Source organism: Hyla sarda, chromosome 4 (assembly GCF_029499605.1).
Source record: "Hyla sarda isolate aHylSar1 chromosome 4, aHylSar1.hap1, whole genome shotgun sequence".
NCBI lineage: Eukaryota > Metazoa > Chordata > Amphibia > Anura > Hylidae > Hyla > Hyla sarda.
The window spans coordinates 96847945-96875512 of NC_079192.1; the positions used below are offsets into that span (position 1 = coordinate 96847945).

At 44.2% G+C, this 27568-nt stretch overlaps 1 protein-coding gene across 1 annotated transcript in view; it reads right to left on the reverse strand.

Moving 5' to 3' along the window:
- Positions 1–26966, reverse strand: part of MAP2K1 (mitogen-activated protein kinase kinase 1) — a 56009-nt gene extending 29043 nt beyond the window's left edge. Inside the window, exon 1 of the mRNA XM_056571676.1 lies at positions 26751–26966. Within this exon, the coding sequence (XP_056427651.1) occupies positions 26751–26830 (80 nt within the window). The 5' untranslated portion in view covers positions 26831–26966. The remainder of the gene's footprint in view (positions 1–26750) is intronic.
- Between the last annotated feature and the right edge of the window lie 602 nt (positions 26967–27568).

Consider the following 27568-nt stretch of genomic DNA (forward strand, 5'->3'; position numbering starts at 1 on the left):
ATGACCAAGGCACAAGCAGCAACTCCAGTTAGGATAGCACCAATAAAATAACATGTATTGAAATTCCCATGCAGTAGCCTAATCACAGTAGCTTCTGTATAAAGGTCTAGCATCAGTAACACCAACACTTTGCCCCAAATACAGTTTGGTCTATTCTGAAACCCGGTCGGACTAGTACCTATGCAGTAACCATACAAAACTCCAACACACCGACTTTTCCAGGGTAACACCAAATTGTCTGGTTTTTCCTATAACAACCAATCACAGCTCAGCTTTCATACCTTAACGAGCTCTTGTAAAGGGAAAGTTGAGCTGTGATTGGTTGCAATGGGGGAAAAAAAAAACCAGACAATTAGGGTTTCAGACGGACTGATAAATCTGGGAAATTGTGTGGCAGTCACTACACAGTCTTACACTTTCCCCCGAACACATACTCACAGAAGTTCGGGAAGCTGAAATCTGGGGTACTCTTCTGCAGGGTCATCAGACAGGAGAAGTGCTTTAGCTGTCTCTGCAGAACTGACATGGAAGGAACAAGGGTGTCACAGGTAAAATTTGGTCCTTGAAGAACAGTAAAATACAGTGGGGAAAAAAGTATTTAGTCAGCCACCACTTAAAAAGATGAGAAAGTCCTGTAATTTCCATCATAGGTATACTTCAACTATGAGAGACAGAATGGGGGGAAAGAATACAGGAAATCACATTGTAGGATTTCTAATGAATTAATTGGTAAATTCCTCGGTAAAATAAGTATTTGGTCACCTACAAACAAGCAAGATTTCTGTCTCTCACAGACCTGTAACTTCTTCTTTAAGAGTCTCCTCTGTCTTCCACTCATTACCTGTATTAATGGCACCTGTTTGAACTTGTTATCAGTATAAAAGACACCTGTCCACAACCTCAAACAGCCACACTCCAAACTCCACTATGGCCAAGACCAAAGAGCTGTCGAAGGACACCAAAAACAAAATTGTAGACCTGCACTAGGCTTGGAAGACTGAATCTGCAATAGGCAAGCAGCTTGGTATAAAGAAATCAACTGTGGAGGCAATTAATAGAAAATGAAAGACATACAAGACCACTGATAATCTCCCTCGATCTGGCGCTCCACACAAGATCTCACCCCATGGTGTCAAAATGATCACAAGAACGGTAAGCAAAAATCCCAGAACCACATGGGGGGGGACCTAGTGAATGACCTGCAGAGAGCTGGGACCAAAGTAACAAAGACTACAATCAGTAACACACTACGCCGCCAGGGACTTAAATCATGCAGTGCCAGGCGTGTCCCCCTGCTTAAGCTAGGGAGCATTTGGATAATCCAGAAGAGGATTGGGAGAATGTCATATGGTCAGATGAAACCAAAGTAGAACTTTTTGGTAATAACTCAACTTGTTATGTTTGGAGGAGAAAGAATGCTGTGCTGTATCCAAAGAACACCATACCTACTATGAAGCATGGGGGTGGAAACATTATGCTTTGGGGTGGTTTTTTAGTAAAGGGTCAGGGAAGACTGATCCGTGTAAAGGAAAAAATGAATGGGGCCATGTATTGTGCGATTTTGAGTGAAAACATTCTTCCATCAGCAAGGGCATTGAAGATGAAACGTGGCTGGGTCTTTCAGCATGACAATGATCCCAAACACACTGCCCAGCAACGAAGGAGTGGCTTCGTAAGAAGCATTTCAAGGTCCTGGAGTGGCCTAGCCAGTCTCCAGATCTCAACCCCATAGAAAACCATTGGAGGGAGTTGAAAGTTCATGTTGCCCAGCGACAGCCCCAAAACATCACTGCTCTAGAGGAGATCTGCATGGAGGAATGGGCCAAAATACCAGCAACAGTGTGTGAAAACCTTGTGAAGACTTCCAGAAAATGTTTGACCTCTCTTTGCCAACAAAGGGTATATAACAAAGCACTGAGATGAACTTTTGTTATTGACCATATACTTATTTTCCATCATAATTTGCAAATACATTCTTCATCAGACAATGTGATTTTATGGATTTTTTTTCTCATTATGTCTCAAAGTTGAGGATGAAAATTACAGGCCTCTCTCATCTTTTTAAGTGAGAGAACTTGCACAATTGGTGGCTGACCAAATACTTTTTTTGCCCCACTGTAGTTCTTGAGGGCCAAAAAATATATAATTTATTTTTATAGAAGGGAACTGGATATTTATAGGTTTGGCTGGAATCATCCCATAATAGTTACACCCACAATGGTATAACAATATAAGTTGGTAAGTTAACAATTACATAATTGGGTATTGCAATTTACCAGAGATGGTCTACTACAGAGAAGACTATCTGTAGTAAAGATCAGCTTCTCCAGGACATAACTCAGGAGGACAAAAACCTGTGGAGATTCCGGTAATACGGGTCCATGTGTGACCCGATGACCCGGAATTAGAAGGTGATCGGCGGTGTACTATACACCGCCAATCACCTCCTGTTGCTGGGGGGAGGTGGCAATCAGGTCACCTCCACAGATGAGCTGCTATTGATCGGACGATCATCCGACCAATAGCAGCCAGCAGAGGAGGGGTTAATTTCCCTTTCTGAAGCTCTGCCGGCCCACTGAGCTCAGTCAGCAGGCAGAGCTGAGAGAAGGTGCCAGGGATCCCCCTCTGTGAAGACCTGTGGGCAGAGCAAGTGGCCTCCTGCTACCCTTAGTGCAGGGGAATATAGAGTGAGGGAAAGGTAGAGAAAATTTTTATTTTTTTTTTGGCTATGCTCTGGGTCATCATTCTGAGAACATAATTGGTATATCAGTAGTAAAATTGTAATTTTCCTTTCCCCCCTTTTCCCAATAGTACACTTCATCCATTCCTGGAAAAGAAATTTCATATACACCCGTCTGTTCCAAATGTAGTGCGCTCGCACAGCATTTTATGTCCACATATGGGGTATTTCCATACTCAGAAGCAATCTGGTTACAAAATTCTGCTATTACCTAATGAATAATTTGGGGTAACGCCGGCATTTTTGTGAAAAAAAAATTATTCTGTAATTTTTTGTCCCACTGTTCAAAACACCTGTGAGGTGTAAGTAATCACTGTACCCCTTGTTACGTTCCTTGAGGGGTGTAGTTTCCAAAAAAATGGCTCTTGAGGGGCGGGTCCCACTGTTTTGGCACAATGGTAACTCTGTAAATGCTCAAGGCCCCTGACCGATTCCAGCAAAATTCTCCAAAAGCTGAATGGCGCTCCCGCTCTTCTGAGAACTGGTGTGCACCCGCAGAGCAGTTTACATCCAAATATGAGGTATGTTCTTACTCCAAAGAAATGTATTTACAAATTGTGGGTGACATTTTATCCTGTTACCACTTCTGAAAAGGAAAAATTTGGGGTAACCCCAGCATTTTAGTATAAAAAACATATACATTTTCCTTTTCACATGCCACTTTAAAGAACATTTATCAAACACCTGTGGGGTATTAAGGCTCACTGTAGCCCTTGTTACGTTCCTTGAGGGGTGTAGTTTCCAAAATAGTGTGCCATGTGGGTTTTATTTTTTTTGCTGTTCTGGCACCATAGGGGCTTCCTAAATGCGACATGCCAAAAACCATTTCAGCTAAATTCTCTCTCCAAAAGCCAAATGTGACTCCTTCTCTTCTGAGCATTGTAGTGCGCCCACAGAGCATTTTACGTTCACACATGGGGTATTTCCATACTCCAAAAAAATGGTGTTACAAATTTTGGGGGGCATTTTCTCCCTTTACCCCTTATAAAAATGGTAAATTTGGGGGGGGACGACTGTTTTTTAGTGGGGGGGGGAAACTAAAAAATGAATTTACACATCAGACTTTAACAAAACGTCAAACACCTGTGAGGTGTTAAGGCTCACTCTACCCCTTGTTACATTCCTTGAGGGGTGTAGTTTTCAAAACAGTATGCCATGTGTTTTTTTTTTTTAGCTGTTATGGCACCATAGGGGCTTCCTAAATGCGACATGCCCCCCAAAAATTATTTCAGCAAAATTCACTCTCAAAAATCCTATTGTCGCTCCTTTTGTGACCCTTTAGTGCACTCACAGAGCACTTTACATCCACATATGAGGTATTTCCTTACTCGAGAGAAATTGGGTTACAGATTTTGGGGGGCTTTTTCTCCTATTACCCCATTCTCCTTCACTTTGCTGCTATTCCTGTGAAACACCTAAAGGATTAACACACTTACTGAATGTCATTTTGAATACTTCGAGGGGTGCAGTTTTTATAATGGGGTATCTCTAACATGAAGGCCCTTCAAATCCACTTCAAAACTGACCTGGTCCCTTAAAAATTCCAATTTTTAAACTTTCGTGAAAAATTCCTCCCGGTTCGCACACCGGCTGAGGGGGAGAAGAAGGGCAGAAACCACACGCCGCCATAGCCCCCTGAACTCCCACCGGCTGAATACATCCCCCCCCCCAAAGTGGGGGGGGAATGAAAGATAACACAGCTGGCAGAGCGGAGAAACAGCAAGGCTGTTCAGAGATGAGCGGGGAAGGAAACACCTGCGGAGGGAGCCGCTGCATAGGGCCAGCAGCTGTTCTCCAGGACCAATTATGTAGAACACACGACACCCCCAGGAGACCCTGAGCAAGCCCCACACATAGGTGCTCGCAATAAAAGGACAATAAGAGGAACGGAGGGGGAAGGGGGGGTACATACTCACCTGCTGACGCAATCCACTATACTCACCTCAGGCATCTTCAGCCAGCTTATGGCCACGCTGCATCATACCAAGCTACGATAGCGGGGCGAGCAGGGGCAGGGTACCACCTACAGACGCTGGCCATTGGCAATAAGGGGTTGACAGCCCATACTCTTATGTTCCGTGCCTCTTTGTCGCATATGGAGGCACAGGTAGCACCATGCTCCTGAGCCCCCACCTGAAAAAGGGAAACAAAAGGGAGAAAAAAAAAACCTAACTAAACAGCCCTTACTAGGAAAAAATAAATAAAATAAAAAAAACAGGTCTGGGGAGCTCCCAGACCTGTGTCTTGCTTCCTACTGACACTAGCTAAAACTGATTACCTCACTTCCAGTGGGCGGGTATATCCTGCCAGGGAGGAGATGACTTTTTTTCCTTGTGTCAGCGCCTCCTAGTGGCAAGAGCATATACCGTACCCATCAGTATCGGTGTCCCCCAATGAAGAGCGACCAAGAAATTAGAAAATTGCTGCTGAACTTTGAAGCCCTCTGATGTCTTCCAAGAGCAAAAACATGTCAACTTTTTAATGCTAACATAAAGTAGACATATTGTATATGTGAATCAATATAACATTTATTTGGAATGTCTATTTTCCTTACAAGTAGAGAGCTTCAAAGTTAGAATAATGCAAAATTTTCTATTTTTTCATGAAATTTTAGAATTTTTCACCAAGAAATTATGCAAGTATCGATGAAATTTTACCAACTAACATAAAGTAGAATATGTCACGAAAAAACAAACTTGGAATCAGAATGATTAGGAAAAGCATCCCAGAGTTATTAAAGGAGACCTTAAGTGTAGAGCTCTCTTCATGGAGGGGCGCTCGGAGCCCCCGTGATCTATAACTTATCCCCTATCCTTCGGATAGGGGATAAAGTTCAGAGCACTACAGATTTCCTTTAATGCTTAAAGTGACAGTGGTCAGATGTGCAAAAAATGCTCTGGTCCTTAAGGTCATAATGAGCTGTGTCCTTAAGGGATTAAAGGGGTATTCCAGGCAAAACCTTTTTTTACATATATCAACTGGCTCCGGAAAGTTAAACAGATTTGTAAATTACTTCTATAAAAAAATCTTAATCCTTCCAATAGTTATTAGCTTCTGAAGTTTTCTGCCAAAATAATAAATGACCTTTTTTTTTCGTCTGATTTGCTCAGAAATGGTGCGATTCCAGCATAACTGTTAAAGGGGTATTCCAGGCCAAAACTTTTTTTTTTATATATATCAACTGGCTCCGGAAAGTTAAACAGATTTGTAAATTACTTCTATTAAAAAATCTTAATCCTTCATATAGTTAATAGCTTCTGAAGTTGAGTTGTTTTTTTTCTGTCTAACTGCTCTCTGATGACTCACGTCCCGGGAGCTATGCATGATGGGAGAATATCCCCATAGGAACTGCACAGCTCCCAGGACGTGAGTCATCAGAGAGCAGTTAGACAGAAAAAAAACAACTCAACTTCAGAAGCTATTAACTATATGAAGGATTAAGATTTTTTAATAGAAGTAATTTACAAATCTGTTTAACTTTCCGGAGCCAGTTGATATATATAAAAAAAAAAGTTTTGGCCTGGAATACCCCTTTAACAGTTATGCTGGAATCGCACCATTTCTGAGCAAATCAGACGAAAAAAAAAGGTCATTTATTATTTTGGCAGATGCGCTCAAGAATGCATTGCTGTCTATGGGGATGGCGAATAGTACTAGCGCCACCCTTAGGATGACGTTCTGGTGTTCTTGCGCAGTGGTCTGTCTACGACAAACTTAGCGCTTTGCATTTCAGACAAAATGTTCCACTTTTGCTGTTACCTTGTGGTTACTTCTCATTTATTTTAGAGTTTTAACTCCCAGGAAGACTAGGAACAGTTAAGAATTTTCTCCCTTTGCAGACAGTTCCAATGTGATGAGGGTGTTGGAAGGGCAGATGTTATTAATCCTTTATATTAGTGACGCCAGGGCGTGGTTATCCTCTACACCACCCGAGGTATGGCCGCTGGTTCCTGGGCCAGGCACGGGGCAAATAATCACTCTAGGGCTGCAACGATTAATCAACGTTATCAATAAAATTTGATAACGGGATTCGTTGTCGACGAATTCCGTTATCGAATAAATCGGCCGATTCGTTGTCCGGGTTCCAGCTGTGATAAATCTGCTGCGGGCGGGCGGTCAGACGCTAGTCCGCACTGCCGCAGCCTCTGTTAAGTTTGTCTAGTCCCTGTCCCACCCTTTACTACCCACTGCTCACCAATCATTTGTGCGGCTGCTTCTCTGAACTCCTCCCCTCCCCCGTCGCTTGTGGACACTCTACACTTATGGAGCCTCCGCCTGCCGTGGAGGACTCCGTACTACTGCCACTGGTAGGACAGTTTCCTGCAATTTAATTCGCCCTGCCCCTGTTACTGCCGCATTGCTTATTGACACACACATGGGGGGTACCTGCAGAGCATTGCACCAGTGTCATCTACAGACACTAGGATGCAATGCTCTGCACATACCCCCATGTGTATAGTAGCGTAAGTGTGTACTACATGCACACTTCTATACACATGGTAGTATGTGCAGAGCATTGCATCCTAGTGTCTGTACTACAGGCACAGGGGTGCAATGCTCTGCATATACCCCTATGTGTATAGAAGTGTGTACAGAGCATTGCACCCCTGTGTCTGTAGCACAGACACTAGGATGCAATGCTCTGCACATACTACCATGTGTATAGCACTGTGCATGTAGTACACACACTACTATACACATGGGGGTATGTGCAGAGCATTACACCCTTGTGTCTGTACTACAGACACAAGGGTGCAACGCTCTTCATATACCCCTATGTGTATATCGGTAAGCAGTGCACACCGCTTTACCCATTGCAGTTTGTGCAGAGCATTCCACCCTTGTGTCTGTAGTACAGACACAAGGGTGCAATGCTCTGCACATACCCCCATGGGTAAAACAGTGTGTATGCAGTGCATATACACTGCTATACACATGGGGGGGGTGCAGAGAATTGCATCCTAGTGTCTGTACTACAGACATGGGTCGGGTGCAATGCTCTGCAGTCTGCAAATACCCCCATGTGTATAGGAGTGCTATAGAAAAAGTGTAAAGTAAAAACAAATTAAATGTAAATAAACCGCCCCCCAATAAAAATTAGCTCCACCTTTTCCTATTGCTATACAAAAATCTTATAAAAAAAAAAAAAACATTTCTAATACTGCCGCATGGCTAATTGTCTGAACTATTAAAATTAAATATTAGTAAATCATTAACATTTTATTTTAATAGTTCAGACAGTTACCCATGAAGCAGAATCAAATTTAGGCTGGTTTATGTACAGGATCATTAATAATGACCCTGTATAGCAACCGGCGTAAACTTAGCAGATGTATGCTAAGGGCAGCATGGTGGCTCAGTGGTTAGCACTGTTGACTTGGGTTCAAATCCCACTAAGGACAACAATAAATAAAGTGTTATTATTATTATAATAACGTCAGCAGAGAGCACTGTGCTCGTGATGTCACCAGAGAGCATTCCAAAAAGAAAATAATTTCCTCTGTAGTATTCAGCAGCTAATAAGTACAGGAAGGATTAAGATTTTTTAATAGAAGTAATTTACAAATATGTTTAACTTTCTGCCACCAGTTGATTTAAAAGAAAAAAAGATTTTCACCGGAGTACCCCTTTAAAGACACAAATGCCTCAAAAGATTAACCATCACATATCATAAGATCACTTGACAGTCCGTAAAAGGGATGTGGACCCAGGGGACACTGACAGAGAATCTGCGAAACAGGACGGATAAGTGTACAGGAGGACAACTCCTGTACTGGGCCACCACACTAAGTTTAAAGGGGTACTCCGCTACTCAGCATTTGGAACAAACTGTTCCAAATGCTGGAGCCGGGAGCTCGAGACGTCATAGCCCCGCCCCCTCATGATGTCACATCCCACCCACTCAATGCAAGTCTATGGGAGGGGGTGTGACGGCAGTTTGTTCCAAACGCTGAGCAGTTCCCCTTTAATGATAAAGTGATTTACAATGTTTTTCAAGCCTCATGCATCTTCAGGACATGTCTACGGAATATTGTTTGCATGGAAGCACTCACTCACACAACTCACACTAACCAATCTTTTTTTAGAAGAATTGTTTTTCAGATTTGTTAGTAGACAGGCTTCCTGTGCCTTTGTTTATTGGGCACAGCACATCTGAAACCAGCTCTCCTAAAGGCTAGGTTTCCAAACAGGTTATTTTCGGGGTTTTTTTTTTTTTCTCTTTGGGGGAAGTAAATTGTGTCTTTGCTTTTGCGGTACTTACTGATTTATCACAAGAACAAACTCTCTCCAGCCCAGACCACACTTTGAAACTTGCTTAGATGTACACTATTTATGAAGAACATACACCTTGGGGGAAATACACAGGACGTATTTACAGCCAAATGGTGGTAAAAATAACAAAAACAATAAAACTGTTTACAGGTTATAAGGTTCGTCTAGATTTGTGATTGAGATAACAGTCCGCCCACATTTTAGAAGTCATCAATGCAAAAACCTAGATAATCTCACTTACTTACTTTTGCAAATGATTCAGAATTGGAAACTTGAATGTCAAGGATGATGCACCGCTTCATGCAGGGGTCAACACAGCTCCGTTCATGCAGAGAGAGGGGCACCGTGCAGCAGATCACAAGGGGGCGGGGTTCCCAGCAGTCAGACCCCCCGCGATCAGACACTTATACCCTATTCCTTGGGTCGGGGATAAATTGTTTAGCACCATAGTACTCCTTTTAAGTGGTTGTAAGGTTTAGAATCCCAATTTTTATATACTGTACCTTATTAGGGGATTATAATGTGGTGTCCCGGCACCGTATTGCATACCGTACCTTGTATGGTGGTCCCCAAAGTCAGAGTTACTACGTTCAGGTAGGGTCCCCCAGGTGGGACAGCCCCTAGTCGCCTCCTCCTTCTCTAAATTTTATGTGTACATATTTAATAATGGGTATATCTAATATAATGCATATTAGTATGTATACTTATGTAGCGTCGCAGGACCTTCGGACATGTGACTATGTTAATTCCTCTATGGTATGTTGGAGGACCTTTGGAGGTCCTTGGGTCACATGATTACCCATAACCCTTTGTAAAGATGATTGACAGAAGTATTGGACCAGTCAGCTTAAGGCCAGCCCCTGCCCATATAAGGGAGCTGTAGCCAATGATTGCTCTCTTGGGTTGCTGCTCTCGTGGATGTCGGACTATCAGGACGGATCTGCGCAACTTACTAAGACACTCTAGGCCTGAAGCCTGTCGGCCTCAGCCTCAATCCAACCAAGTAAATCCCCACTAAAGCTAGCGTGACTGCTGGACCTCAACTAAATCCCCTAAATCCAGTGGAACAGCGCATATCAGTCTACGGACTCTAAAACGCTTACGGTCCCAACCACTGTCAATCTCTAAGAGACTTTGCCTGTATAGAGACTGTTCCGGTTATGTAGCTTGCATAAAATCTTCAGTAAAAGTTCCGACTGTTTTCAGCAAACTCTCCAGTTGTGGACATTCAATTATTCCATACCTCCCTATCGCTCTTGGGAAGGGTGGCGGCAGAACAAGCATTACAGAGGAGCCCTCACCCTGGCATCACCAATAGAAAGGGTTAACCAGACACCCTTTAATTACCATACAGCTACACCCCATATACCCTACACCCCCAGGCTATCACACTAAGTTAAAGAGTTACTGTCATTTGTACAAACTTTTGTCATGTCGTCCAGATGTGTCACAAGTTTAGATCACAACAGATCTCTGTCCTGAGAGCTACTGCGATTGTGGGCCTTTATACTCCATGTTTGCCACCCGATTTGTCTCATGTGCTTCATTATAGTCTCTAGACCACACCAGTCAGTTCAGGCGGCTAATGCACACTTAATCCGGCTATAACTCACAACTGCAGGGGCTCTAAGGACTGAGACCCGAGGCGATCTAAACATTTTGCATGTCTGGAGGCCATGTTAAAAGTTCGTACAAATGACAGTTGCACGTTAAGGGGGCATCCACACTGCCAAATCTCTACCCGGAGATATTCTGGGCAGATATTTTGCCTGCAGCGGGTGCGGTAGAAATCTATTGTGTGCCTCCTCCTTAGACAGCAATGCAATCTGGCAGAATAAGAATGTTAATTCTTTTGGCAGGTCCCGAATCTTGAATTTCTGGTATAGCATTTCCACTGCAGAACTGTGTGAACGGTGCAACAGAATTCCACTGAAAACAATGGGACTCTGATGCAAGTGGAATTCCGTGGCAGAATCTCATCGACAGAAATTCTGCAGCTGCACGCCGCGCTGCCAGCTCACAAACCGCTGGGTGCCGACCACGGGGCTGGAGCATAGTGATGTCACGACTCCGCCCCCGCTATGCAAGTCTATGGGAGGGGGCGTGACGGTCGTCACGCCCCCTCCCATAGACTTGCATAGCGGGGGTGGGGAGTGACGTCACACGGGGGCGGAGTCGTAATGTCATGATACTCCAGCCCCGTGGTCGGCACCCGGCAGTTTGTGAGCTGGCAGCGTGGCGTGGGTGCCGTATGCAAGATTGCGGGGGTCCCCATCGTCAGACATCTTATCCCCTATCCTTTGTATAAGGAATAAAATGTCTTATGGCCGGAGTACCCCTTTAAGTCATTAGCTGACAACATGTGCACGCCCACTGCCCACTAATCCTGCTGCCCTTACCATGAGTGGCAAGTGAAGAACAAATCTATATCCCACCACAAATCATCTTTACATTACAATGCATTATGTGTTATGACAAAGGCCATTATTAGTTGTAAGTGAACAATGGGACATACAAGACCTGAAGCCGTGCAAAGCAATAGCATAAAAATCCTGAAGCATAGAAGTGAAGTGATTCACAACCAGGGGGGCCTCCAGCTGTTGCAAAACTAGAACTCCCAGTATGTCTGGACAGCCAAAGGCTGTCTTCATGGAGGTACTATATGGTGGGGTATGCTGTGCCTGTACAGACCCCATAGCATTTATGTGCATGAACCCCATATGCGCCCTATGTAATTATTGTCCCTCTAAATATACCCAAATAATTCGCTGACCATGGTGTGTGTATCCTGACTATACAGACTGTGTTACTCCTGACCCTATGTGCCACTGACAATCCGTCAGAGGAATGTTCCGGGGATTACCGGATGATAAGAACTTGTACGGTATTTCCCTGGTCTGTGCCGAGTTGTTAGCATAGCACCCGCACTGGTTAACCCCTTCAGCCAACCCCCGACCCTGCCTCACTGCAGAACGCTATCAGACATTTCCATTCCCTCATGTTCCCATTACACTTGGCAGTGTGGGTAATGTGGGTACAGCGTGGGTAGTTTCCTCCTGTCAAACTCTACACACACCTAGGCATATTAACTCTTGCTGCGCACTCACAATGAAGAAATAAAAGGAGCCCAATACATAAAGCTTTCTTTTGCATTTTCAGTTTTCCTCCTGACATTGGGCGACGTAAGGACATTGTTCAGTCGTTAATAAAACATTGCTGGGTTTCTGATTGTCAAGACGAGATTTGGGGTCCTGTATATAGACATGGGAGTGTTAATGGGCTCTGTAGGTGGGGAGACATTTCAAGAGTAGTATTTATATGGATTGGGCTTGTTTCCAATGCTACTGTTGCTAAGCAACATAAATAACAAGTACATTACACTACAGCCACTCTTACATAACGCATTTGCATTTCAATAATCCTGATGGATAATCTACCTTTCCTATGTGAAATGTAAAGCTGTCCTTGCACCCGGCTCAGGGATTGTTTCACAACACGTTCTGTATTATTAAAAAGTGACGTTTCTACAATTCCATATGAACAATTGTAGTGTTATTGTGTTCCTCTGAAAGCAGCCCAGTCAATAAAAAGACTAGAAAATTAAAGTGCTGGGAGAAGCACGTGGCTGTGCCCTTCACTCCCTGGCTGCACTAGATGGACTTCGTTTTTAAGTCTATAAAGACCATATAGTGCAACTGAATGGAGACTATAGCAAGCCAGGAGTAAAGGGCCCAGCCACGTGCTTCTCCTAGATCAGTGGTCTTCAAACTGTGGCCCTCCAGATGTTGCAAAACTACAATTCCCAGCATGCCCGGACAGCCGTTGGCTGTCCGGGCATGCTGGGAGTTGTAGTTTTGCAACATCTGGAGGGCCACAGTTTGAAGACCGCTGTCCTAGATCATGTGGGCACCTCCAGAGGGCTAGTCGTGAACTCTTGGCATAGTTGACATGCCAGTAAGGGTCCTCTTATTGGCGGTGTCACATGTACTATGGTAGATACTACATGTAGATGAAGACAACAGATGACGTCCTACTCTCGCTGGCATGTCAATCACAATAGATGCAATTGCCCATGATGAGTACGTGACTGTAGTTCTATCGTGGTGCACATGCTACTTTGAGACTTCATTTTTTGCACCTCTTTAAATCAGGCAGCTTTCTAAGGAGCGTGATAGGAATGTTTATCTAATAAGTTCCCTTTAAAGTGCCAGTCCAACATTATACGCTCGCCTGTTCTGCAAAGTTTCACAGGAAGAGGCGCTGCACACACTGCGCGGTACAGTTGCTGGGGCAACTGTATGATACCAAGCCAGTTCTGTGTGCAAGCCCTTTTCTAATCTATGGTACAGTGCATGGAACTCGCTGAGCATCTGTACGGTTGCCTTAGCAACTGTACCATTCGTGCAGCCAGCGTCTCTCCAGGCTGGACTTTGTAGAACAGGCTGGACTTGCGATTTTAAAGGGGTATTCAAGTGACTCATTATTGATAATTAGGCTGAGGCTGCTATAGTTAGATTATAAGTCTAATTCTATACCTAAAGGGGTACTCCAGTGAAAACCTTTTTTCTTTTAAATCAACTGGCTCCGGAAAGTTAAACAGATTTGTAAATTACTTCTATTAAAAAATCTTAATGCTTCCTGTACTTATTGGCTGCTGAATACTACAGAGGAAATTCTTTACTTTTTGGAATGCTCTCTGATGACATCACGAGCACAGTTCTCTCTGCTGACGTTATTATAATAATAATAATAATAAGTCTTTATTTATTTAATGTTGTCCTTAGTGGGATTTGAACCCAAGTCCCCAGCAGTGCAAGGCAGCAGTGCTAACCACTGAGCCACCATGCTGCCCTTAGCATACATCTGCTATGCACGGTTGCTAAAATGGACAGAGATGTCAGCAGAGAGCACTGTGCTCGTGAGGTCATCAGTGTTCCAAAAAGAAAGGAATGTCCTCTGTAGCATTCAGCAGCTAATAAGTACTGGAAATATTAAGATTTTTTAATAGAAGTAATTTACAAATAGGTTTAACTTCCTGCCACCAGTTGATTTAAAAGACCCCCCCCCCCCCCAAGACTGCTGTTCTGAAGGAGCCTGGTCCTGTTGTTGCACAACTTCTTTTGTCTCTGTCAACACAAGGACCTGTCTGCTTATCCAATCACTGGCTGATGTAGGACTGCTCCTACCACTGATTAGCGGAGTGGCAGGTCCTTGTGATGACACCGACTAAAGTATGTACTGCACAGCAGGACCTGGCTCCTTCAGAATGGCAGCTTCGGGGGAGAGAGGAAGGTAAGTATAGGATTTTCTTCTATTTTATGGCAGACTCGGGGTAATTAGCAATAATAATTGACCCCAGGGATACCCCTTGTAGCATTGCAGATAAATGCTTAACGGTTCAATACAGTTTCTTTCAACAACAACATAAAAAGTTAAATAATAAAAAAGCAACACAGGCTTTGAGTATTTAGCTCAAAGCAGAGCTAAAAGTGCATCTACTGGGATCAGTCTATATGGCACCTCTATGTTCACCCATGAAAATCTCCAACTGGACCTTTAAAACAGACCTGTAGTCAGAATATGGTATGCTGTTTCTTGACAGGTCCACTGGGCTATAATACACAGAAAATGAAATCAGCGCTTCTGTCACTAATTGATGGAAATACCACATTGGTCATTTTGCATTGTCATAAGGGCCCAAAATGTATCGAGAAGGAAAGGGTTAAGTGAGCAAGTCTGGAATCATTTTTGGAGCTAGGTCTCCGGTACAAACAGAAGAAGCAAAGCTCAGAGGAATATGCACTACACGGAGATCTCTTCATAATAGTAATTACATGTCTTTTAAACACAAAGCAGATGAATCTTGTAGACCTCCAGGCTGTTCAGCATCCAGAGGGACCTAACAAGAGTGCAAAATGAGGACGCAGGTGCTAGGTGTGCAAGAAACAAATAAAAGAGGTCCTAAATAAATCACATCTATGTACTGTACGAGACAAAGGCACAACCCAAAACCATCCCTCTAGGGGTCTGTGCACACTATGGAGAATCCGGGAGCTGCCCGCACTATCGGCACTAGGACTACATAGGCATTGCCAGTTCCCATAGCCGGCAATGCAGTCCACTCAATATTCCGCCAAAAGCATGAACATGTTCATTCTTTCAGCGGTGGAAAGCTTCGCCGCTGAAATGTCATAGTTTGCACTGTGCAGTGGAATACCATTGACAGCAATAGGACTCTACTGCACAGAGTGGAACTCTTCTCAGGTACTCTGTTGCTCGCATAGGCCCTTATAGGAAAATGCTTAGAAACGACAATTTACAGCATTCTACTACAACGCTACATAAAATATTGATGGACTGTAAATAATTTGCATAAGGCTCATGGTCACTTTAAAGGGGTACTCCGGTGGAAAACTTTTTTTTTTTTATCAACTGGTGCCAGAAAGTTAAACAGATTTGTAAATTACTTGTATTAAAAAATCTTAATCCTTCCAGTACTTATTAGCTGCTGAATACCACAGAGGAAATTCTTTTCTTTTTGGAACAAAGAGTTCTCTGCTGACATATTGAGCACAGTGCTCTCTGCTGACATCTCTGTCCATTTTAAGAACTGTCCAGAGTAGAAGAAAATCCCCATAGAAAACATATGCTGCTCTGGACAGTTCCTAAAATGGACAGAGATGTCAGCAGAGAGCACTGTGGTCATGATGTCAGCAGAGAGCTCTGTGTTCCAAAAAGAAAAGAATTTCCTCTTCAGCAGCTAATAAGTACTGGAAGGATTAAGATTTTTTTAATAGAAGTAATTTACAAATCTGTTTAACTTTCTGGCACCAGTTGATTTAAAAAAAATTTAAACAAATTCCACCGGATTACCCCTTTAAAAGGAAAGCTGTCATCATGTCAACACACTACCGGCCTGTATCAACAGGTTAGTGTAGTGACACTGATTACAGTTTTCCCTTAAAGGAGTACTCTGCCCCTAGATATGTTATGCCCTATCCAAAGGATAGGAGATAACATGTTTGATCTCCTGGCCAGCAATGCGGTGTTTATGAAAACGGAATCCTAGGACTTCCGTATTCGTGATGTCACGTCCCGCCCCCTGCATTCATATCTATGGGAGTGTTGGCTAGTACACAGCAGTCATGCCTCCTCCCATAGACGTGAATGGAGGGGGCGTGGAGGCAGTGGTGCTAGTCATCCGGCTGAGTTCGCTCTGGGGTGACTAGGGTGCCGCGGCGGAGATTGCAGACGTGTTATCCCCTATCCATGGTGCAGATTGCAGACGTGTTATCCCCTATCCATGGCGGAGATTGCAGACGTGTTATCCTCTATCCTATGGATAGGGGATAACATGTCTAGGGGCAGAGTACCCCTTTAAAAAGGACCTATCCTGGAACCTGCTTTCTGGGCTAAGTAGTCAAGTAGGCGGCGCTGCTCAGCGGTTGGCCGCACACATACATCACTGAGTAGGACCACCTACTTGACTACTTAGCTCAGAATGAGCAGAGATTTACATGAATAAATTACAAGTTATCCTGGACAATTTCCCATAAAACTATATATCAATCTTAGCCCCTTCTGCTCTATAACACAATACCTACAGATTGAACGGCATTTTGAATGTGACGAGTTCACTTTAAAATAATCTCTTAAAATAAGAAATTGCGAAAGGCAACAAGTTCGGCCAAGAAAGGTCGACACATTTTAGATATTTGAGATAATAAAGGACGAAAAACAACAACAGCACACTATGCCAGAAGGGTTGGTCGTAGACCGAGACTACATCGAGGCTAATGGTTCAACCCAGAAAAGGGCCAGGAGCTGCAACAATTATTTCATATAGAGAACCCAAGACCAAAATAGAATCGCTACATGGAAAAAAAAAAGATTATTCATACAAGCAATAAAACGCGTCAAAATTGTGCCGAAAACTGAACCAAAAAATGAGTGGAATAATTTGACAGAGCGGTTTTTGCCCATGTGCACATAGTCTAGGAAGGGGGTTGGGGTGGAGATGGGGATGCAGGGACTCAGAGCATTGCTATAAGCCAGTGGTCTCAAAATGTGGCCCTCCAGATTAGGGATTGACCGATATCGAATTTTTAGGGCCGATACTCTGTGGACTTTAAGGCCGACAGCCGATAACTCATACAGATATTCCGGTATAAGCTATCGGCTATTTCAGCCTGACACCCCCGCCGCCGCCCACTTCTCTCTCCCTGCCGGTCCTTAGTCCAACCACCGCCCCCCCCCCCCCCCCCCCCCACACACACACCGCACCACCCCAGCCAGAGACCGCCGCCGCTGCCCCATTGCCTCCCCCAACCCCAGTTTTATAATTACCTGTTCCCGGGGTCCACGCTACTTCTGGCTCCAGCGGCGTCCTGAGCTGTCATTGTGCGCACTGACGGTGAAGTCGCGTTGGGGATGTCACCCGTCATCGCGCAGCGCACAGCGTAACGCAGGACGCAGCAGGAGCCAGAAGTAGAGTGGACCCCGGGCCCCGGTAATTATAAAACCGGGGATGGGGGAGGCAATGGGGCAGCGGCGACTGTCTCTGGCCGGGGCGATGCGGTGGGGGGGCGGTGCGGGGGTCGGGGCATTATCGGATTATCGGCAAGGCAAGGTAATTGCAGATACTGATAACGTCCAAAATCGTGATTATCGGCCGATAAAATCGGCCAAACTGTTAATCGGTCGATCCCTACTCCAGATGTTGCAAAACTTCAACTCCCAGCATGCCCGGACAGCCGTTGGCTGTCCGGGCATGCTGGGAGTTGAAGTTTTGCAACATCTGGAGGGCCACGGTTTGAGATCACTGCTATAAGTGGAGCTCTATCACGCTATCAATCTTCACTTAGGAAATCCCTGTATCTTGGAGAACACTGAAAAAAACATCCATGGGGCCAAAGATATAAATCAAATTTGTCATGTTGGGATACAGCGAGTTCCTCCATCCTCTGTATAGCGTCAACCTTATGAACCCAGTAGGAAGGGAAGATAGTAAGGTGGATTTTCATCAGATTATGATACCGGGCAGCATGTTTTGACTTTACAACAATTTCTTCTTCAGAAATGAATATATAACTTCCAAATAGGTACCAAAAGGGGACACCAGCCCTATTATTCCGTATCTACACCCACCCTATCTAGCAAAATAAACCGCTCTAAAATGAGCAATCCCAGCCTCCATCCTCATGCGAGTATGCCCCCAATAAGTGACAACGGGCCCTGATACTGACTTGATTTGGAAGCCAGACATTCTTTTCTACAGCAAAACTGCTTAACATTAATGCTAGATACACTATTCTGAAAACCTCACCTTAAAAAATCACATTTTATGGCATGTGCCAACTGATGGCTAACCTCATGGCTTCCCTATTTATTCAGAATGAATGACAGATTAGGAATATCGATATGTCCCTTATGTGATTTATTTCATCCTTATTTATCTCTATAAAAATCTACTGACACTTGTATGGGATCAATACTAATTCCTTAAAAGGGGTACTCCGGTGGAAAACATTTATTTATTTTTTTTTTAAATCAACTGGTGCCAGAAAGTTAAACAGATTTGTAAATTACTTTTATTTTTTTTTTAAACTCATTTTTATTAAGGATTTTACATGAATACAAGTCCAAATCTGGAAAAACTATTGTATAAAGAGCATCACAAGGGCAGAAGCCCGAAAGAATCAATAAAATATCAGGCAGGTTCTGGCTAAGGGTGGGTTCACACTCCCGTATGCCTTTCTATGTGCTCCCGTATGTCATTCATTTCAATGAGCCGGCCGGAGTGAAACGTTCGGTCCGGTCGGCTCATTTTTGCGCCGTATGCGCTTTTACAACAGGACCTAAAACTGTGGTCAACCACGGTTTTAGGTCCGGTTGTAAAAGCGCATACGGCGCAAAAAGGAGCCGACCGGACCGAACGTTTCACTCCGGCCGGCTCACTGAAATGAATTACATACGGGAGCGCATACGAAGGCATACGGGAGCGCGAGGTTTTAGCTCCCCCCTGCCGTATGCGCTCCCGTATGGGAGAAAACGTAGTGTGAACCCAGCCTAAGGCTGGGTTCACACTACGTTTTGTCCCATATGGGACCGCATACGGTGGGGGACCTGAAAACTTGTGCTCCCGTATGCAATTAATTTCAATGAGCGAACCGGAGTGAAGCACTGACTCTGGTCGGCTCATTTATGCCCCGTATGCGGTTTTCCACCGCACCTAAAATCGTAGTCAACCACGATTTTAGGTGCAGTGGGAAAACCGCATACGGGGCAAAAATGAGCCGACCGGAGTCAGCGCTTCACTCCGGTCAGCTCATTGAAATTAATTACATACGGGACCGCATACGGGAGCGCAAGTTTTCAGCTCCCCTGCCATATGCGGTCCCGTACGGGACAAAATGTAGTGTGAACCCAGCCTAACAAGGAATCCAACCTAAGTAATAAACTGAAGAGCATCCCGCCGTATGCTACGGTACCGGGGTATTAAGAAGACGCAGTCATCTGCCTGCCATTAAACAAAACTCAAGAGCATCACAAAGCCACAAAGGAAGGGTAGGGTGGGCAAGACAAACAAATGACATACTAAACGATGTAAATGACTTCTATAAAAAAATCTTTTCTTTTTGAGGAAATTCTTTTCTTTTTGAATTTTTTTTTGTCTTGTCCACAGTGCTCTCTGCTGACACCTGATGCCCATATCAGGAACTGTCCAGAGCAGGAGAAAATCCCCATTGAAAACTTATGCTGCTCTGGACAGTTCCTGACACGGACAGAGGTGTCATCAGAGAGCACTGTGGACAAGACAAAAAAGAAATTCAAAAAGAAAAGTATGGCAGTGATCTCAGGATCCCAAACATATACCAACATGGCTTATTGAAAGAATAGAACTTGTTGTCCCTAGCAACCAAGCAAAGTCCAGGTTGCATTGATCTAACACAGTCGTAGGAAAAAAATAAATAAATAAATAAATTAAAAAAAAGGTGAACACTGATTGGGTGCCACCGATAATAAGGCTATTAAAAGGGGTACTCCCCTGGAAAACATTTTTTTTTAATCACCTGGTACCAGAAAGTTAAAGGGGTATTCCAGGCAAAAACTTTTTTTTATATATCAACTGGCTCAGGAAAGTTAAACAGATTTGTAAATTACTTCTTTTAAAAAATCTTAATCCTTCCAATAGTTATTAGCTTCTGAAGTTTTCTGTCTAACTGCTCAATGATGATGTCACGTCCCGGGAGCTGTGCATGAGGGAGAATATCCCCATAGGAACTGCACAGCTCCCGGGACGTGACTCATCAGAAAGCAGTTAGACAGAAAAAAACAACTCAACTTCAGAAGCTAATAACTATTGCAAGGATTAAGATTTTTTAATAGAAGTAATTTACAAATCTGTTTCACTTTCCGGAGCCATTTGATATATAAATAAAAAAAGGTTTGGCCTGAAATACCCCTTTAAACAGATTTGGAAATTACTTCTATTTAAATATCTTAATCCTTCTATTACTTATCAGCTGCTGTAATTTACTCCACATTAAGTTCTTTTCTTTTTGAATTTCCTTTCTGTCTGAGCACAGGGCTCTCTGCTGACACCTCTGTCCATTTTAGGAACTGTCTGAGGTTTGCTATGGGGATTTGCTCCTGCTCTGGACAGTTCCTAACATGGACAGAGTTGTCAGCAGAGAGCACTGTGGTCAGACAGAAAGGGAAGAAAAAAATAAATAAATAAAGAACTTCCTCTGGGACATACAGCAGCTGATAAGTACTAGAAGTAATTTACAAATCTGTTTAACTTTCTGGCACTAGTTGATGAATTTTTTTTTTTTCCAGTGGAGTACCCCTTTAAGGTAAGGGCCCCCAGCACAGATCTGGTCTTGTCCGACGGTAATAATATCAGTATACAGTCCCATTCTTCCCGTCAAAATGTTGGACACCATGATATGTCATTATTAAGTCAAGCTGTCATTTCATTATTCTACGGAAATGATAATGCAGGAGGTGCGAACTGAAGCCTAAGGCCGCTTTTTAACCTACAGAATTCGGGTGCAGCAGCCTTCCTTTGATGGAATTCTGCTGCACTTTGACGCAGTGGAAAATTCTGCTGTGGAAATTTAAAAGTCAAATTCCGGACTCCGCCGAAAGAATGAACATGTTAATTTTTTTTGTCAGGATCCGCTCTTAAATGCATTGCTGTCAAAGGAGATGGCGCACTGATTCCGCCAAAATTACTCCAAGCTGATATTCCTTAGTGTGCAAGGGGGCCTAAGGGTATGTTCGCGTGGCGGGATTTCTGCAGAAATTCCATTCAGCAAAGCTGATATTCAAGCCCCATTGATTTCAGTGGGATTTCGCCATGGAATTCGGCAAAATATAAGAATGCGGAAAGTGGAAATTCTGCTGTCTGAATACGACTGCTGAATCCCATTCAAATCAATTTGAAGTAAATTACGGTGGAATTTCCATCAGAATTTTGCTGATGAATTCCAAGTGAAAATTCTGCCGTGTGAACATACCCTAAGAGGTTAACTAAAATGTACTTGTTGCAAAATCTCTTTAATTGGTACTCTGGGTACCTTAACTTATCCCTAATCACCGACTGGCTGAGTGGGCCGTCACGCCTGTTAGTCTTGGAAGTATGGGGTCGGAGAGGTCCAGAAACTGGCAAGTATGGCACTGATCTCAGGGTCCCAAACATGAGGCTGCGGTGGGTCGTTCCCAACGCCCGACCCCCGACACTTATCCCCTATTCCGTGTATAGTGGATAGGTATAGTACCCCTTTAAGGTTATGGGCACCTTTGAACACTGGTGATGGTTAGCAAGCCTAGAAATTCAGCATTAAAGGGCCATAATTCTAGAATGGTTACTGTGTTGGTTTTACTTACAGGGTTCTCCAAGTGCTGATCATTACTGCGTCACGGCCTCTTTGTTCTATTGATAAAGGGGTCTTCACCTTCCTAATCCCATCCACTATTATATCTCCTGACAAGTCTTAAAGGGGTACTCCGGTTGATACTTGTATTAAAAAAATAAATCTTAATCCTTCTAGTACTTATTAGCTGCTGAATACTACAGAGGAAATTATTTTCTTTTCGGAACACAGAGCTCTCTGCTGACATATTGACCACAGTGCTCTCTGCTGACACCTCTGTCCAATTTAAGAACTGTCCAGAGTAGAAGAAAATGCTCTGGACAGTTCCTAAAATGGACAGAGATGTCAGCAGAGAGCACTGTGGTCATGATGTCAGCAGAGAGCTCTATGTTCCATAAAGAAAACCATTTCCTCTGTAGTATTCAGCAGCTAATAAGTACTGGAAGGATTAAGATTTTTTTAATAAATACAAATCTGTTTAACTTTCTGACACCAGTTGATTTAAAAAAAAAATAAAATAAAATACCCATACTGTGTGTCAGAAGAGCTTGAGTCTTTGCTGCACAACAGCGGTTTCCAAACCGTGGGCCACCAAATGTTGCTAAATTACAACTCCCGGCATGCTGGGAGTTGTAGTTTTGCAACATCTGAAGGTCCACAGTTTGGAGACCACTGCTGTTCAACATTTAAAAAAAAAAAAAACTCACAGAATGTCGTCTATGTATTGGTTACTATAAATATATCTGATACTTTAAAAACAATAGACAATTTGTTTTGCACATTACGCATAATGACTCAATGGTTTTTAATGTTTTTATTTTTTTTTTTTTTGGATGCGTCAGAAGAACCTAAAAATTCTTTTTGGAACTGGCTCAAGTGTGTGTTTCATTCCTTTCATTAACTCCTAAGGCCTGGTTCACATCACGATTTTACCATCCGACTAACAGACAGAAAAATTGGACAAAATCGGATTACCTGATATCGTATATAATTAAAAAAAGATTGTTTGGTATCCGGTTTAAAAATCGTATCAAAAAAATCGTACAGCTGAAAATTTCATCCGATTTTTCACGAAAAATCTGATCACGTTTGGAAAATTATATGTATATGTCAAGGGCAATAAAGTTTATTTAAAGCGGCACTTCCGTGCTGACAACTTATCCCCTATCTAAAGGATAGGGGATAAGTTGCCTGATCACGCGGGGTCCCGCCGCTGGGGACCCCCGCGATCTCGCACGCAGCACCCCGCTCTCATCAGGCTTCATCAAACTGATGACTGCCGATCACGGGGTCGGAGTATCGTGACGTCACGGCTCCGCCCCCATGTGACGTCACGCTCCGCAACCTCAATGTAAGTCTATGGCAGGGGGCGAGACAGTTGTCTCGCCCCTGCCATAGACTTGCATTGAGGGGGCGGAGCGTGACATCACAGGGGGGGGGGGCGGAGCTGTGACGTCACGATCACCGGCCCCGTCATCAGACCCGGAGCGGATGTTCGCTCCGGGGCCTGATGAAAGCGGGGTGCTGCGTGCGAGATCAAGGAGGTCCCCAGCTGCCGGACCCCGCGCGATCAGGCAACTTATCCCTTATCCTTTAGATAGGTGATAAATCAGCACCGTAATACCCCTTTAAAGACGCTACTGCGCATGTGTAGAAAAAAAATCATGTACGATAAATCTCAGTCACGCGATTCAATACGATTTACATAGGCCATAATAATTTTAAAAAAAAATCGGATAGGATTTCCATCCGATTTTGAATCTAGGCGAAAAATCGTGGTCAACCGCGATTTTACACCGATCTAAAATCGTACAAAATTCGGATGCAGATCAAAACTGATGCATGTGTTGGACATGATTACTGAATGGAAGTCAATGGATACGACTTGGCGTGCAGATTTGTACGTAAAAAAAAAAAAAAAAAAAAAATCGAGAGAAAAAGTAGGATGGTAAAATTGGGATGTGAATGCACCCGAATGCACACAAACCCCTATGGCGGTGTTTCCAAACCAGTGCACCTCCAGCTGTTGCAAAACTACAACTCCCTGTATGCCCGGACAGGGGAGTTGTAGTTTTGCAACAGCTGGAGGCGCACTGATAGGGAAACAATGCCTTACGGGCTTACCTTTGTGGACAAGTAACCCGATCTGATCATTATTAGTTAGGAATGACACATTCTTGACTAAACCGGGCAGAACACCAACCATTCAACCCCCTCACTGATCTGTGCTGGCATGACAAGCAGAATCCGCCAGCTGCTATTCTCCGGAGCATAAGGGGGGGATGTGACCCTGTGGTGTGTATATGACAAATGCAGCAATTGTGGAGGGTCCCAGCCGAGCGTGTCCGGACACTTACAAACCTGTAGCCGAGACTGAGTGCAGGAGGAGGAGGAGGAGGCATCTGCACTCCGCACATTCCTGTCATGTCCCAGGGCTTGCTCACTCCACACCTTCCCAACCCGACACACCCAGAGGGCAGCACCCGTTATACCAGGCACCGCTGGCACACAACAATCTTTACTACCTCAAGGGCTGCATTTGGTATATTTTGAGAACTTGCACCAGTTTATGTTACTTGTAGGTCTAGGGGTCAACATTAAAGGGGTAGTCCAGTGGTGAAAAACTTTTCCCCTATCCTAAGGATAGGGGATAAGTTTGAGATCGCGGGGGTCCGACCGCTGGGGCCCCCTGAGATCTCTCTGTACAGGGGCCAGGCGCTCCAGCCAGATAGCGGGTGTCGACCCCCGCACGAAGCGGCGGCCGACACGCCCCCTCAATACATCTCTATGGCAGAGCCGGAGATTGCTGAAGGCAGCGCTTCGGCTCTGCCATAGAGTTGTATTGAGGGGGCGTGTCGGCCGCCGCTTCGTGCGGAGGTCGACACGCCCCCTTCCCGCGGGCTGTCGGGGCTCCGTACAGGAGATCGCAGGGGGCCCCAGCGATCGGACCCCCCGCGATCTCAAACTTATCCCCTATCCTTAAGATAGGGGATAAGTTGTTCACCACTGGACTACTCCTTTAAACTGATCCGAATCCCTTTACAAGTCAGCATAAGATACAGGGCACTGTCTCCACATTTCGCACAATATTGCTGCACTTGAGCATCTCAGCTCCACCTCCTTGACACTTAAAAAATGTATCTCTATAAAAATCTACTGACCCTTGTATGGGATCAATACTAATTCCTTAAAGGGTACTCCGGTGGAAACATTTTTAATTTTTTTTTTAGAATCATCTGGTGCCAGAAAGTTAAACAGATTTGTAAATGACTTCTATTAAAAAAAAAACCTTTACCCTTCCAGTACTTTTTAGCAGCTGTATGCTACAGAGGAAATTCTTTTCTTTTTGAATTTCTTTTTTGTCTTGTCCACAGTGCTCTCTGCTGACACCTCTGTCCATGTCAGGAACTGTCCAGAACAGGAGAAAATCCCCTTTGCTGCTCTGGACAGTTCCTTACCTGGACAGAGGTGTCAGCAGAGAGCACTGTGGACAAGACAAAAAAAAGTTTCAAAAAGAAAAGAATTTCCTCTGTAGCCTACAGCTGCTAAAAAGTACTGGAAGGGTAAAGATTTTTTAATAGAAGTCATTTACAAATCTGTTTAACTTTCTGGCACCAGTTGATTTAAACATTTTTTTTTCCACAAGAGTACCCCTTTAAGATCAGGCAGAAAATCTAAATTTTGAAAGGTATGTCTGATATCGCTGTCATGTCACCTACCTGACAGTGTATGCAGCTTATATCATAAATATGAGTTTACACATTGACTTTAATACACTATGCCACATACATGCCCCCTCTTCTTCTAGCCCCTAGGCTGTGGCCATATTGATGAATCTCTGACCAGAAAAATTCTGTCCAGAGATTTCAAGGGCACCCGGCGCCGACTGAACCAGTCAGCGCTAGGAACGACCAGACATTGCCGCTCCCATAGATGGCAATGCATTCCACGTTGATTCCAGTGGAAAAAAAATGAGCGTGATCATTTTTTCGTCGACAGAAGCTTTGTCGCTGAAATTCCATAATGGGCACCGGAATAGGGGAATCCCATCGACAGCAATGGGGTTCTGCTGCATTTATCATAGGGGGTCATGTGACCCTTCCCAGTACTGATGATTGGCTGAGAAGTCCTAATGCAGGCAGGATATGCATCAAGGTTTCCCCATGCCACCCCTCCTTACTGGCACTTCATGGGGCAGATTTCAGGGCTCAGTTACCCCCATCAGTTCTTCTGTATTCAGTGACAGATCCTTATTATTAATATTTCCCAATCAGTGTGCCTCCAGCTGTTGCAAAACTACAATTTCCAGCATGCCCGGACAGCCGAAGGCTGTCCGGGCATGCTGGAAATTGTAGTTTTGCAACAGCTGGAGGCACACTGGCTGGAAAACACTGCATTATATTATATGTAGCTCGGTCATTTATACCCAGTGCCTGTATATAGGTAAGATGCAATGCCCAGCAACAAACTGTAGAGTTTCCCTTTAAATATATATATATATTTAAATATATATATATATATATATATATATATATATATATATATACAGAACTGTTGGTTAAAATGAGGAACTGCGGTGCATAAAGCTAAATGCTTGTTCCCTGAATGGTATAGGAAGATGAAGCCCCAGTGCCATTGTGGGCTGCAGAGGTGGCATGAGAGGTGGCACTGCCCTGCAGATGGAGCTGTCACCAGTGCTCTGTGCATCAAGTGTCTCCACTACAGGAAAAGTCTCTGCACCAGGACAATGTCACCCTAGGGAGGCTGCAATGTATCCAACAGAGAGGGGGGGTGCCCTATACCAAGCAGAGGGCATGTGTCCCCCACTCCAGGCGTGCCCAGGCTCCAGCACTTACTCTGCAGATGGGGTCCCGTTGACTGTGTTCCCATCAGGGGTGGGGTTCAGCTGGATGGGTCCGGGCTTCCTCTTGGGCATGGTGTCACTTGTCCTCACACAGTGCAGCAGTCAGATGGAGAGTCCCCGGTCCCTGTCACTCTCTTCCCTTCTGCATTCAGGGGGTGTAATGCCTGTGTTACCTTCTGTCCCTGCTATCAGCAGCAGCCAATGGGAGGAGCCCCCCGACAGACACAGGGACCGCGGAAACACGTCATGCCAAGTGTACAGCGGAGAGCGAGGGCGCCCCCTGCTGGACAAGGAGAGCGGCGCAGCTGGATTACTCATATGCCCAGCACTGGGACAGTAACTACATAAAACGCTTCCCTGCTCTTATACATTATACTGGATCCGCTGAATGATGTGTATGAGGACTGACAGGCCTCACAGGAGCCGGGATCAGCATCGCAGCTTCCCGCTGATTTATTTGTCTGGGTCTTTGTGATAGGATATACATACACTCTGGTTGTGTTCACACTTTGCGGCTAATAAGCGGCACCTCAGGTTATAACTGCATGCGTTTATGCCACGAATGACCAAAATCTTGGTTGTAAAACATGGTCATTCACGTCAAAAACCACATTCGGTATATAATTAGCTGCGGTTCCGCTTATTAACCACAAAGTGTGAACACAGCCTTACTGGCCAGAATATTAGAGGCACCTTCCTTTTCATTTGCTTGTTAAAGGGGTACTCCGGTGAAAAACTTTTTTTTTTTTTTAAATCAACTGGTGCCAGAAAGTTAAAGGGGTACTCCGGTGAAAACCTTTTTTCTTTTAA